Source organism: Ambystoma mexicanum, chromosome 5q (genome assembly GCF_040938575.1).
Source record: "Ambystoma mexicanum isolate Mex_15411 chromosome 5q, UKY_AmexF1_1, whole genome shotgun sequence".
Lineage (NCBI taxonomy): Eukaryota > Metazoa > Chordata > Amphibia > Caudata > Ambystomatidae > Ambystoma > Ambystoma mexicanum.
The window spans coordinates 1,181,485,292-1,181,499,094 of NC_090933.1; the positions used below are offsets into that span (position 1 = coordinate 1,181,485,292).

Genomic DNA, 13,803 nt, shown 5'->3' on the forward strand with positions numbered 1-13,803 from the left:
ACACGTACCCTGCTGAAATTGCGTGTGGAAATTCCCGCGCACCCCTGAAATACACGTACCCTGCTCGCACTGGGCCAATCGCGTGTGGAACTTCCCGCGCACCCCTGAAATACACGTACCCTGCTGAAATCGCGTGTGGAACTTCCCACGCACCCCGGAAATACACGTACCCTGCTGAAATCGTGTGTGGAACTTCCCGCGCACCCCTGAAATACACGTACCCTGTTGAAATCGCGTGTGGAAATTCCCGCGCACCCCTGAAATACACGTACCCTGCTCGCACTGGGCCAATCGCGTGTGGAACTTCCCGCGCACCCCTGAAATACACGTACCCTGCTGAAATCGCGTGTGGAACTTCCCGCGCACCCCTGAAATCCACGTACCCGGCCAAATCGCGTGTGAGACTTCCCGCGCACCCCGGTATACACGCACATCTATTTTTTGTCAGCGGGTGTCCGTGTTTGTGGGTACCCCTTTGCAGGTCATTTGTCCTGGAGGGCCACAGTATAGGACATTCATCATGGCAGTATATAGGTGCTATTTGTTGGCGCACCTTTTGGCGCACATTTCTTACAGCCGCAGAGACGCTACCGCCTGCTTTCTTGTGGCGGTCGTGTTTGTGCCTGTGCGCTGGTTTGAGCGTGCGCTTTTTTGCCCTATTCTATTCCATGAACACATGTTGTAGGCGAGCTTGTGGGCGTTCCGCGCACTTGTGCCCTGTACTTCCCCCGTGACGCCCACGTTTTGGCAAGTTGTTCCCCATTCCGAGTGTTACGCCCGTGTTCCGCCTACTTTTGTTGCGTGCGCCGCGCTATGTGTGAATTTCGCTGTGGCCTGTGTGATTTTCGCTGTGACCTGGCGCACGCTGTTAGATGGCCTGTGCGCCAATGTGCGCTGCGCACTTTTTTATCGCACATCCGCTGGTTTTCTCGCGCACGGACTTCCATGAATCGACGTGCGCTGCTTTTCGTGCGATTTTCGCACTTGCACTGCGATTTTCGCTATTCCACTGCGATTCGCACGTTTTTGCCCACTTGCGCCGCGCTAATTATTCCATGAATCGGCCTGTGAGTCAAGATAAAGCCTTGAGTTTATCTAATAAGAGAAGAAACTAATTACCCAGAGAAAGAGTTGAGATACCAAGAAACACAATCACAAGAAAGAAGAAGAAAACAGAAAAACAATTAATGCGGAAAAGAGAACATTGAGAAAATTAAGAGCCCATTATCAGAACTATATGAACTGATAAAAGTTGTTGCAAAGAACTACCTACGAATACTTCACTAAAGTGAACTTGCCAGAAGGCAGCCCACAGGAAAAGAGAGTCATTTTTCTGTGCCTTAGTTATTTTTATAGTGGGAGGGACAGAAAATATTTGTTTTGGACAGAGGACGGATCTTCCTTTTGGATGTACGGACAACTGACGAGCACCCTAGTTAGTTTTGGTTAGGTAGAGTAAACCCGTAGGTAAGGGAACATTAGGATTTTTCACCTATTCTTTTCATTAAGAAACCTTAAAATGGAAGATCAGAGTCTTTGGGCCTCATTACGACCCGGGAGGTAAGGGATTACCGCACCGGTAAGGGCACCGGTGCCGGTAATCCCTTACCGCCCTATTTCGAGGTCCCTTTGCAGGTCCTCCCTTAACGCCTGGTTTTACCAGGCGTTAAGGACAGGACCCGCAAAGGGACTTTGGAGCTAATAACGGTACCGCAATTAGCAGTACCGTTATTAGCGCCTTCCCCATTCCCATTGAGCCCTATGGGGGCTCAAATGGGAATGGGGAAGGGCCCTGGTGAATGGGGAATTACCGCCCCTGCCAACCTTGGAAGGGGCCCTAATAGCTCCATTCACCAGGGCGTAATCAGTAAGGGTTTGGAGGCAGCCATGGCGCTAATAGCGCCATGGTTACCTCCAAACTCGTAATGAGACCCTTTGTCCTTCTTCTTTTCTGCCACACAAATTAATGATCAGATTAAATGTGTGACCTTGTAAAGTAAATTGAATAAATAGATTTTAAGGTTTTCCATATTAGTATATTCAATTTATCAATGAGAAACAATGTATCATGAACAATATTAAAGACATATGCAAAGGTATGCAGTGATTATATCGAATAGAAGATAACTAATTAAATGTTAGCAAATGAAAAAAACAACGAAAATAAAATAACTAATTTTGGAAAAAAATAAAAATGGGGTTGGGAGTGGGAATAGTGGTTTTAGGGGAGGGGGAAAAGTAATACTAAAAAGGAGGGCCTTTGGGGGACTCCCAAAAAAACAACACAAAATAAATGTGTTATTTTGGTTTTAGTTAATTTTTTATTCGTTAAAATGTCTTTTTCTTTTCATTCAATGAAATCACATGTAACCATGTGCAAAAAACATAGACCATTGGTGAAGGTTGAATGTATGAAGAATTCACCTTAATGGCAGTCGGGCAGGAAAAGGAGAATGCTCTGTAATGTGGGGAAGGGGTGTTTGTCCTATGAGTTTGATGAGCTCTGCTGTTTACGGAGTAATTTGTTGTTTTCTTACAAATTTCGATCTATTGTCAGCAGGTGTTATTATTGTCTACATTAGTCAGTCAACATGGGCTTGGTTTTACATTTTAGATCTCAGCATTAGCACTAAGCGACCTCAATTTATATGAAATGGATTTTCAGCTTCATAAGATAAATTTAGATTCTTACTGGTGGTCCAGTGGGTCCAGGAGGTCCGGCAACTCCGGCTGGTCCTTGCAAGCCCTGCAAGAAAAAGAAATATCTTAAGGCACCATTGCCTTTTTTCTACAGTCTCTTACACCTCCACAAACCTCAATAAAAAGGAAAAAGCTTTTGAAGGTAACATACATCAGTTGTTTTTTTCCAGTTGTACAACTATATTTGTTTCTTTATGTTTGTTTATTGCAGGGTGACAAAGATACAGTTGTGAACTAACAGTAATACAAACACAGGCTGTGCATCTATACACGATATCAATACACACAGAAAGGGGAGCGGGAAGTGAAAGTGAAAGGAACAAGCACACACACACGCCAACAATTACCCTCATGGCATAGGTAATCAATGGACATTTGCACAACTTGCCCAATCTTATGTCATTCTTGCATTCTGTCAAACTCTTTCCAAATATCAATTATCATCTTCAACATTGTAATTCAACTTTGAATAGCGTCCATTTAATCAGAAACATTTCCTATATGCTTATAATGAAATGAAACAATGACATTCATAATCAACTCTATGGATGATTTGCTATTCGGAAAAATATGTTTTAATCAGATTGAATCTAAGGTGGGACATGACAATGCTTAGTTATACTGTTGTACCTCAACATTGAATCATTATTCTATTTGTCTTTTATACTGTTAATGACATTACATGCTTCAATCCAGCATCTCTTAGCCCACTCATTTAAGTTTGGTATCAAATGTTTTGTTTTTTTGGTTCTTTGAGTACCCAGGCTTTTTCTGCAGTGTGTATTTAATGACCATGCAACTACTACTACTAGAGTTGATGTTCTGGAACACGGGTTCCTTTCTGCAGTCTCTCAAACAGCATACAACACTGATCCAATGAAAGAGACTCATTGAACAAAGCAGACAAATAACACAAAAGAGAGCAACTGGTTCTCGAACCCGGCACTATAAGTGCAAAAGAACATTGAAAAACATGCCCAGCAGCAGTGGAGAGACATCTTTAAACCTGTTTAAAAAAGCAAATTCCTGTAAACCTGTAAAGTCTACAAAGATGGGATGAAAAGAGCTAGCACTGTCTATTATCAAAACGCAATAACGTATTCTACTGCCCCACATAAATACTTCTTCAAAATCATATGAATGTATTATTTAAATACTTTTTTAAACTATGAAAAGAATGAAAACAAAAGCATTGTGACAGCACATGCATGAGGAAAGTCAGTACTAAGTGCCTTCCTGCCAATTACTCAAACTGATTTGAAACTGATTATGCCAAAAAGGAAGTTCTCGGCCCTCTGACGGAACCATGAGCCCCAAAAAGTTTAAAGCAATTGCAACATGTGATAAGTGTTTTTTTTTTTTTTTTTTTAACAACTGTCATATTCCAAACAAAAAATATGTGTTACTTCTATGTTAAAACCGCCAAGAGAATGTATTGCCCAACATGGAACATCTCATACCAGGCGAAAACAGTTGTAAGAGTCCTTCGAAAGCTGAATTAAGTGATTGGTGACATGTACTATGCTCATATCAAGCAGAATATGGGGTTTCTCACAAGACAGAAGCTTTTGTGATTTGTCTGATTGACAACACCAGTGATTTGGTGGTCATGGATGCCCGATGCACTTCCAAGAAGGCAAGCCCTCTGGGCTTTTGTGCGACTATTGCGCGTTGCACAGTGAGCGTGTGCATGGCATTTTCCTTTTAAATGGAGTGATGTTCATTTATAACCAGAAGCATTGCTTTCATGATTCGCTCCTGGCCGACCGCCTCATAGTGCAGCTGTTGTGCACATTACCATGCTTTGTCCACTTGATGTGGCCTTTCAACATGGCTGATTCCTTCTTTGCTGTGCTGATCTGGCCTTTCTGTCCCTCGCCTGCTTGCCTATGATTGGTCCTCTCCTGATACATCTAAACCAATCAGGTGAGCAAGCAGGTGAATGCTGGACCGCCTTCAAACCCTGTGTTTAAGTCCCTCTGTGCCTGCCTTTCCGCTCACTTTCATCTCTACTCTGACTCTGGATGTTCACGTCTGCATCCCGTGGCCTGGAGGCCCTGGGATCCTTTTCCTGCTGCACTTCCTAAAAGGTAAGCCCACTGGGCTTTTGTTGGACTATTGCATGTTGCGCAGTGAGCACGTGAATGGAATTTTCCTTTTGAATGGAGTAAAGTTCATTTACAACAAGAAGCATTGCTTCCATGATTCGCTCCTTGGTGATGGCCGATTCCTTCTTTGTTTTGCTGAGCTGGCCTTTCTGTCCCTCGCCTGCTCGCCTATGATTGGCCCTCTCCTAATACATCTAAACCAATCAAGTGAGCCAGCAGTCGAGTACGGCTTGCATTTGGCCCTGTGTTTAAAGCCCCTGTCTGCTCGCTGTCCACTGTTTAACTGGGTCTGAGGCCCGCTATTGTCGATTTTTTGTGTGCATGGTGGCTGCATTGAACCTTGAGTGCACTGGACATACTGATTTCCTGGAGCACCTTACACCTGCAGAAGGTCAGCTTCTCACTCCTATCCTTCACTGACTCTTCTTCCTCTCAACTGACACTGTACGCTCTTCCTTCCCCTCCCTTTCTGGACTCCCACGAATGGGCTGTGCCCTGTGGTTTCATGTTTCACCTACCCATGCCTCCGTTCTGAGCTGTATGTACACAGATGCTGCATTTTCTTTTTACCTGGCCATTTCTCAATTCAATGGGTATGCCAGCTGTGCTGTGCCTCCACTTCCTGCGCTGTCTCTTCCCATCCCTTTTTCCACCATGCCACACCCTCTCGGCCAATCCTCCCTCCTCCATGTCTTGTTCCTAGTGTTGGGTGTCCTGACCCACGTTTGAGCTATCATGCTGCAACATTTGGTGCTGTGGGCTTAGAAAATCCAGGATGGCCAAAAAGCCCACATGTGCGCCAGAATCCAGGAGAACCACGCAGTTTGTGGGTACACCAAAATGGCTGCCTAACTTGCCACCCACCAGTGCGAGCATGATGGGCCAGGGTGCCATGAGTGGAATGGGTGCCAACGGTAAAACAGCAGCGCCTGTTAGCTCAAAAACGCTTTAAAATTACCTTTGGTTTCTCTGAATGCCAGCTCAAAATGCCTATTTTCAAACATTGCAACACATCCAAAAATCTCACTGAACACCAGCGGACATCTGGCAGAATGAAGTATGTGTGCATACAAAATCTGGGAAGATGAAGAGCCCAAAACAATGTTCATAACAAAACTGGCTGAGCTATGCATGTCAGCAGCCTAACTGAAACTGGATTAAAACCACCAAAATCGAAATGTTTAAATTAACTGAGTGACCTACTTTTGAGTGTCACATAGTTTGTAACTGTTAAAATGTCATAGTTTTGAACTTAGAATCAGCATTCTAGCTGCATATGTAAAAATTGTATTGACTTAAACTGGGGAACAAAAAGTGACATTTTAGCTAAAACCTGGCTTAATGAAACTGAATTCTGCCTGACATCTACCCCCACATGAGTTAAAACCTGCTCAGCCACTCTTCCCCTTGCCAAAAGGAGTTGTCACCTCTCTGATTAGATTAGGGGTGGAGCAGCTGGGGACTACAGGGAGGTGAACAAAGGCCTGTCCTGGACTCAGGCAAATGTTATATTGGGGGCGTCGTAAAAGTGGCTTCCTCTTGGGAGAAGTGGGAGGAGAAGTGCCTCTGGGAGCCACCCGAGCTGGAGGCGGGGACAGGCAGAAGCTTCCCCCATGTGCTTTGGAACCTAAACCACACCCATCTGGGCCAGAGCATAATTTTAAAAAGATAGATAACTCAAAATGCGGACTTGTCAGAATTATATAAGTAATATCATTATTTTTGTGATTTTTCTGTGAACATTTTGAGATGCGTTAGGACCCTGTGGTGTATTCTGGGGGGTTGCTAGTGGAAAATAGGGTCTCACTCCAAATGTCTGCATGTTAAAAATCTGACACTTCATCAATTCATGTCCATACTCCTTGCGCACATGTGTGTAAATTTGGGTAAATGTCCGATATTGCAAAACCAGTTAAAAAGTGCAAAATGTTGTCATTTTTGAATGCAAGCCCCCAGGAAGATCAGAGGCGGACAAGCATGGACCATAAGGAATATATAATGTGCACATGTAATTTCAACAACTTGTATATCTGGGAAGGATGTATTTGAATCAAATATAGATTTGTGGGCAAACTGACCAGGGGAGGATCCTCTGACCCATAAAACCTACAGCATCACTCTGACTCACATTTCCTTCCCCCAATCATGGGAGAGGGAAGAATTGGGCCAATGACAAGTAGAGAGGGGCAGGCTTAGCTAGGCCCAGGCACACACCCATTTACAAAACACATAAAAAGAGACTGCTGGGACAGGTAGAGACATTCAAATCCAGTTGCTGCGGAGCGTTTTGCCGGACCACACAATATCCAGAAGATACCAGTTCCAGACTGACTCCAGCTACATACTCCAGAACCTAGAACTTATACTTTAGAACCTAAATCAGAGGCCTAAAACCACAAGCTGAGTTCTCTGCAGCAGGCCTCAAATCACTGCAAGCTACTCACAGCCGGGTGAGCTGCTTGAATCCCTTGCCAAGAACTTTTGCCAGGACCAGTGCAGAGATCCAGGAGCCGTGCAGAGACCGCTGTATCCGGACAGACCAGACCAGTGCAAGACCAGACCAGACCGTGCAGAACTGCAGACCCAGAGACCAGATCGCTGTGAAGTGCCGCTAGCCTGATTGATCAGATCCGTGACGAGACCCAGTCCTTCCAAATATATTGTGAGTACAGCTAGGACGGGGCAAAACCAAATCTCTTAGTTTAAAGTAATATAATTCAATCTATTTAACCTAAGTAGAACTGCCTCCTAACTGTCACCTGTCATTTGTAAAGCTGCGCCACTGTCATTTGTCAATTCTGCAGCTGCAAAGCTGTCACCTGTCATTTTGAGTTTACTTTAAATCCGAATACTTTTGCCGTAATCACGATTCATGCACTCGCGAATTTTACCGCGATTTGCGATTTGGTTAAAAATCCAGCCACGTGTAACCATCAGCAGTCATTTCTTTCCTTGCTAAAAATTCGTTTGCCTCTTAATCACCATCTCTGAATCATTGCTAAAGTGAGCCTGAACTCATCCCAAGTATCTCTCACTCACCCTGAACTTCCTAAAGGGAATTAAAACCATTTTCGGCAAATTTTTCACTTCCTTGCCACCACATCCAAAGCACTTGGGCCGGTGTTTTAAAACTCATACATGATTTCTCTAAGTTGCTGGGGGGGGGGAATTGAACTGAATTATATTTGATTGCATTTCTAAGAACTGTGTGCTCTCCTCTTCATCTCCTTACATTGCATAAAGGGGGGGTGAATTGCCAGAGAAAAAGTGATTATCTTATCTTTTGCTAAAATCATATCAAGTGTTTCTGTACTGCATTTTATTCCTCATTGCTTTTCCCTTGACATCATAAAAGTATTTTTGCTACTTTATCCATCCTATACTAACTCCTCATTGATTATAAAGAAGTGTGCTAGAGTCAGATTACCCATTGTTGATTAACATTATATTTATAAGGGCGATATCGATTATTAATTTATCATAAAAGCGTGGTATCTATATTTTGTTTTATTTCTCAATAAACCTTTTAACCTTGCAAAACAGAACTACTTCTTGGCTCAGTGGGGTCAGGGGGATTCTAAGAGAGGGGTGTTATATAGGGGTAGTCATCCAGAACTCATGAACTGGACATAAAGATATATCAATAAGGGTTTCCATTCAGTATCCCAGACTAGGCATTGACTTAGCCGTAGTGTTGAATTGAATCTTCTTACAAAGTGGGGGATCGAGCCGGGATATTCTGGGTTAGATCTATCACTTGTGCAGATTAATACAGTGTTCTAACTGACGGGAGACAAACATCCGGTCGGATCACCACGCTGTGTTACGCTGTAAAGCACTCCTCAAAGGAACGCTCTAAGGAAACGGTCTGTTTTGCAAAATAAAATACAACCTTCTGTAAGTCAGGAAGGAACTCAAATTCCAGAATAACGACTGTGGTAGACATGAAAATAGCGAGGGAGCACCTCTTACATAAGCTTTGTGAGAGGTGAGTGGACTCATCAGGACCAAACGGTCTGGTTGCAGGCAATCGCGCAACAGGTCACTGAAACAGGGTCAGATATATGGGGAGATCAGGGTCCCCTACATGTGGCCCTGAGTGAACTATATATGACCCCTAAAGCCAAAGATGAACATAATAAGATTGCCAGGATAGCAGCATATTTGTATCTGTATATGGGAGCCATGCAGGACGAATGTGCTGAAGGCCAAGATCTGGCGAATAGGCAACAGATGGCGTTAGAGAAGGCCCAATCTGATCTGGACTCTTCTGAGCAGAGGCTGCTCAGGTGCCATGAGTCAGAAAAGGACAGCAGACAGTACATCACTAAAATAAAGGAGGATATGGATGTGCTGCTACAGGAAAAGGCTGACCAGGATACCAGAATTCTGGCTTTGCAGAAGGAGCACCAAGACAGTTTGGACTCCTTACTGCAGTGCCAGAAAAAGCTGGAGCAACAGATCAATTTCAACAGGGCATGCACAGAGCAGGGAGCCACCCTGCAAATCCAACTAGACAGAGAGAAAGAGGAAAGCAATAAATTGATTTTGAAAGACCTGGATACCCAGGCAGAGTTTGATGAAGAACACCAGAAAGCTGGTGCCTTCCAAAGGCAAAGGAAGACTCTTAGTCAGGAAAGGGATACCTTAGGCCAGGAAGTCTGCCACTTAAAAAGGAAAATGGAAGAAAATCACCTGGCCCTCCAGGGACCGGGTGACCTCCAAAAAGAACACCAGAACTTGTTAGAGCACACCAGGAGGGTGGAGGATGCTCTGGCAAGAAAGGAGCAGGCCAATAGGGACACAGCTCAGGAGGTAACCCTCCTGCAGCAGAGACTGGCCCAGTACTCCAGGACCAATCAGGAGGCACAGAGAGAAAATGAGGCTCTCTGTCAGCACAATGATAGGCTCCAGCAACAGGTAGCGATGCAGGAGAGACTGATAGAGTCGAGTAAGGCCTTAACTGAGGAACTGAAAGCGCAGGCTCTTGCATTGCAACAGGAAGCAGGGGCGGATAGAGATGAGGTTCGCTGGGAAAGAGAAACTCCTGAGCATAACCTCAGTAGCCGTAGTACCAGAGGCCTTCATCTCCCCCAGTCCCTGGACTCCGCCACCCCCATGTCCCCTCGCGCACATGAGCCCAGGGCGACGGGGATGGCAGATTACTATCCAGCTAGAAGTATGGGGCTCATAGGCCAGTACCTCCCAGGAATGGAGGGGCGGGCATCCGGGTATGGGCACCCAAGCACAGTGCAATTTAGTGGGGAACCCCAGGAGAGTAGGCCCATTAAGGGCATCCTGAAAACCTCTGCCCAGTTAGGTCAGTGGGGGGGATACCCAGCAAATCCTGGTAGCAAGGAGGGATCTGTAGACTCCTCTGAGTGTCACAGGACACAGGAGACCAGGTCGCCACATTCTGCCAGCCATTCCCAGGCCCGCAGAATCCGGGAAAACCTGGAAGATCAGACGGGCACCTCTGGGAGCAGTGCTTCTGAGTCGGAGGATGAATGGACCAGGGTTACTCGAACCAAAAAGGCCAATAAGGCAAAAAGGGCCTTGCTTAAGGACCCCTTAAAGCAGATCAAGGCAATCAGGAGTGTCATCACTCCTTATCATAAGAACGCCAAGTATTCCGTTTGGGAACACTTGGAGCTCTATGAGCAAATGATGGAGACTTTCCATTTGAAGGACAGCAGTAGCTGCATCCAGTATGTAAAGTGGACCTTCTCACCAGAGTACTCCAGTTTCTTTGCGGGGCTGGAGGACCAAAATCATTCAAGGTGGTCCACATACAGGCCGGCCATCTTGAAACATTTTTCTGTGCACAGAAATCCCAAAGAGGCTCGCAAGGCAGCCTACAATTTGCAATGTGGGGAGGATCAGGCCCCACAAGAGTTTGTGCAAGAATTAAAGCGTGCTTTTGCGCAGACCACCAGAAGGGTGCGCACGGATAGCAGAGAATTTATCAATACGTTTTTCCATGCTCTCCCTAAGTATATTATGACCCAGCTCGTGAGAGATTTTCATGAGAAAAGATCTTTAGACTGGGTCATTGAACAGGCTACCCGGATCTATGAGGTGCAGAAGCCTATCGAAAATAAAAATAACGCGCTGAAAAACCCCTAAACCAACAGCACCCCTGCTGCTGCCAAGGTGGCAGAGGTAAAGGTTGCCCCCGTTTTAGATTTGGAGATGGGGGGTCTAAAAACCTGCCTGCACCAAGTAATTCACAGCCCAGAAGGCCCTCGGGCCAGTCACCGACAGGGAGTCGAGGAGGTAGTCCCACAAATGGGGTCCCCCGCTCCCTGACTATGTAAGTCCCCCTATAAGGGAGACCGACCAATCCTGGGTTATGTGTGGACTCCTCCAGCCCAAGGGGGGGGATCCGGCCAAGCACCTAACCCAGGGAACTTCCCTCCCAACTTCCCACAGGAGGGCAGAAATTCTCCAAATCCTGGGCAGAACTTTTTCCCCAGGTATCCACCCAATTTCCAACCCCAAAACCATCCATCCTTCTTTCCCCAATTCCCTGAGCCCAGACAACCTAATCCGGGAGAGGGGAGGCCAAGGGTGGAGGGGTACCAAAATCTTCCCAACCAGGGGTACTACCAGAGAAGGGATAGCTACCCTTCCCGGGATCAGCCCAGGGGAGAAAATAGAGCCCCGTATCAGCCTGAGCGGGTTTCACAACTTGAGCGCCAGGTCCAAAATATGGCACGGGATCTGGGTCACATACTGAGGGCTCAACAGAACCCTCAAATGAGCATGCCACCGCAGAATGCCCCAAACTCTGGACCTGGTGCTCCAGAACAATGACGGGGGCAGCACCCCGATAACACACCGGTTCTCAGGGAGGAGGCACAAGGGGAAGGGGGGTGTAAAGCCTTGGAGGAAGCTTCCTTCCCAACTTGTAAACAGCCCCTGGAAAACCAGGAACCGGAAACAAAATCTCCTACCCCTGAAAGCCTGCCTCCCAAGGAGCAGAGGGGGGTAGGAGAAACAAAGGACCCAAACAGACACACTTTGTGGAGGAGGTACAGGTCTTCCAATTTGAGGGAGAGGGATCCTCAGAGGATCCTGGGGAAAGGATCTTCTCCTTTAGAGATGGGGGAACTCCTCCCGAGGAAAAATGGGTCCCAAGGGATGCCAATTCAGACTGGGGAGATATGGAGACTGAGCTACCGCCGCCCATCATCGCATCCCAGAACCCACAATACCGAAATCCCCTGGTTCAAACCCATCATGATGACTGCCTCCAAAAAGGGCGGGGCGGCCCAGAACCAGAACCAGGGGAACCCACAATGGCTCTGATCTCCAGTTGCCAACTTTTTCTTTCAGATTCCCAAGGCTCTCCACAGAATTCTGCCCAAATCTCTTCGCTAGCAATGTCCAAAACCAGAAAGTTAGCCCACCAGTTGTCCAAAAATGTGCATTATCTGTGCCCCCTTGAGGAGAAGGAGGCAAGATACTATGCCCCGGTACAAATACAGGGGCAGGGTGCAATTTTGGCACTGGTGGACACTGGATCCCAAGCTACCCTTCTGTCCAAAAGGGCCTTTGAGGAACTAAATGCAGGAAGGGGGGAGAATTACCGTATTCCTCTCACCTCTCTTCCTGGACAACTGCAGAACTTTGACGGGAAGGAAATTCCCATTGAGGGGACTGCAGACTTGGACATTAAAATTGGGCGACACAAGGTGAAACACCCGGTCATAGTAGTGACTCCAGAGGGCACCCCTTGTTTACTAGGGAATGACCTCCTGAGAAGGTTGTCACCCCTAATAGATTGTGTAAACAAGGTCCTCTGGACCCAGACTAGCCGACCAATAAAATTAAAACAGAGTGTCAACCATGTTAGTTTAAACGGCACCTGCCACATGGTTGAACAAAAATCTGACCAAGTAGAATTTCACTTCCAGAACAACAAAACTCCAGACATGAGAGTAATAGCAGTAGGACAACAGACTGGTGATGGCGGGTCCTCTCTATTTATGAAAATCAACCTTCCTTCCAATTTAAGGTGGTATTCCACACTGGAAGGAAACACCCTGAAATTCTTTACTAATCCACAATCAGAAACTCCCACTCCTATAGTCCAGAAAGATGTGAAATCAGCTCAGAACCTGGCTGATATTCAGCAAATTGGAGAGCAGTTGTTCATCCCTGTTCAGTTAAATGATGGGAAGGACTCTGTTCTCGCTCGAGTGTGCGTGAACAACGGTAAGAGCTTCATCAGCGTAGCCATGTTCCGCCAACTCCCAAAAGATCCAGGTGTTCCCACATTCAAACTGATAGACAAATGGGAAATGGACCTGGAAGCACCTAATTCAAAACATCTCCTGCTAAGCAGGTGTATGCTCAAAATCTCCATTGGCAACAAGAGCATAGTCCATAATTGTTGGGTCGTGCGAGACGTCACTGCCGCCTTTTACTTAGGCAGTGACATTCTCAATCGCTTTGCCATTAGTTTGGACCTAATAAACTTCAAAGCTTGGTCCCGATTAGCGGATAATCCCATGGGCTTTGATAATCCAGAAAAAGCATTTAGGTCAGCTCAATTGCTACCTTATGCAGTTGAAATTCAGATCAATGAGGAAGTCACCATCCCAGAAAGGACCCGACAATTCTCCCTGGAAGTGAAAGTTAAAAGAGGACAACATTTGAAAAACCCTGATGCTTACATACATCTTAACGCTTCTCTCCAACAGCAAGGGTTGGGGGTAAACCCAACTCCATTAGTCAACATAGAACATGACACCATTCTAATAGAGGTGGATAACAGCGACTTAAAGAGTATTACTCTAGCCGCAGGCACCATTATTGGAATGGCGGTTGATGACCGACATTTTTCCATCGATTTAGGAAATGAACTGTTAGGACCAATCCCTAAGGACTGCTTTGACAGTGACAGTGATGACAATACAACACCAGACAGGATTTTTACCCGGCATGGGGGGGAACTTCCTGGTGTACACTTCTTGACCTTATGGTAAGG

General features: G+C 46.0%; 1 protein-coding gene across 1 annotated transcript in view; it reads right to left on the reverse strand.

Annotated features, from left to right (window-relative positions):
* COL22A1 (collagen type XXII alpha 1 chain) overlaps positions 1-13,803 on the reverse strand; it is a 1,250,061-nt gene that overhangs the window by 254,956 nt on the left and 981,302 nt on the right. The window contains exon 25 of the mRNA XM_069621676.1: positions 2,693-2,746. Coding sequence (XP_069477777.1) covers positions 2,693-2,746 — 54 coding nt within the window. The remainder of the gene's footprint in view (positions 1-2,692; positions 2,747-13,803) is intronic.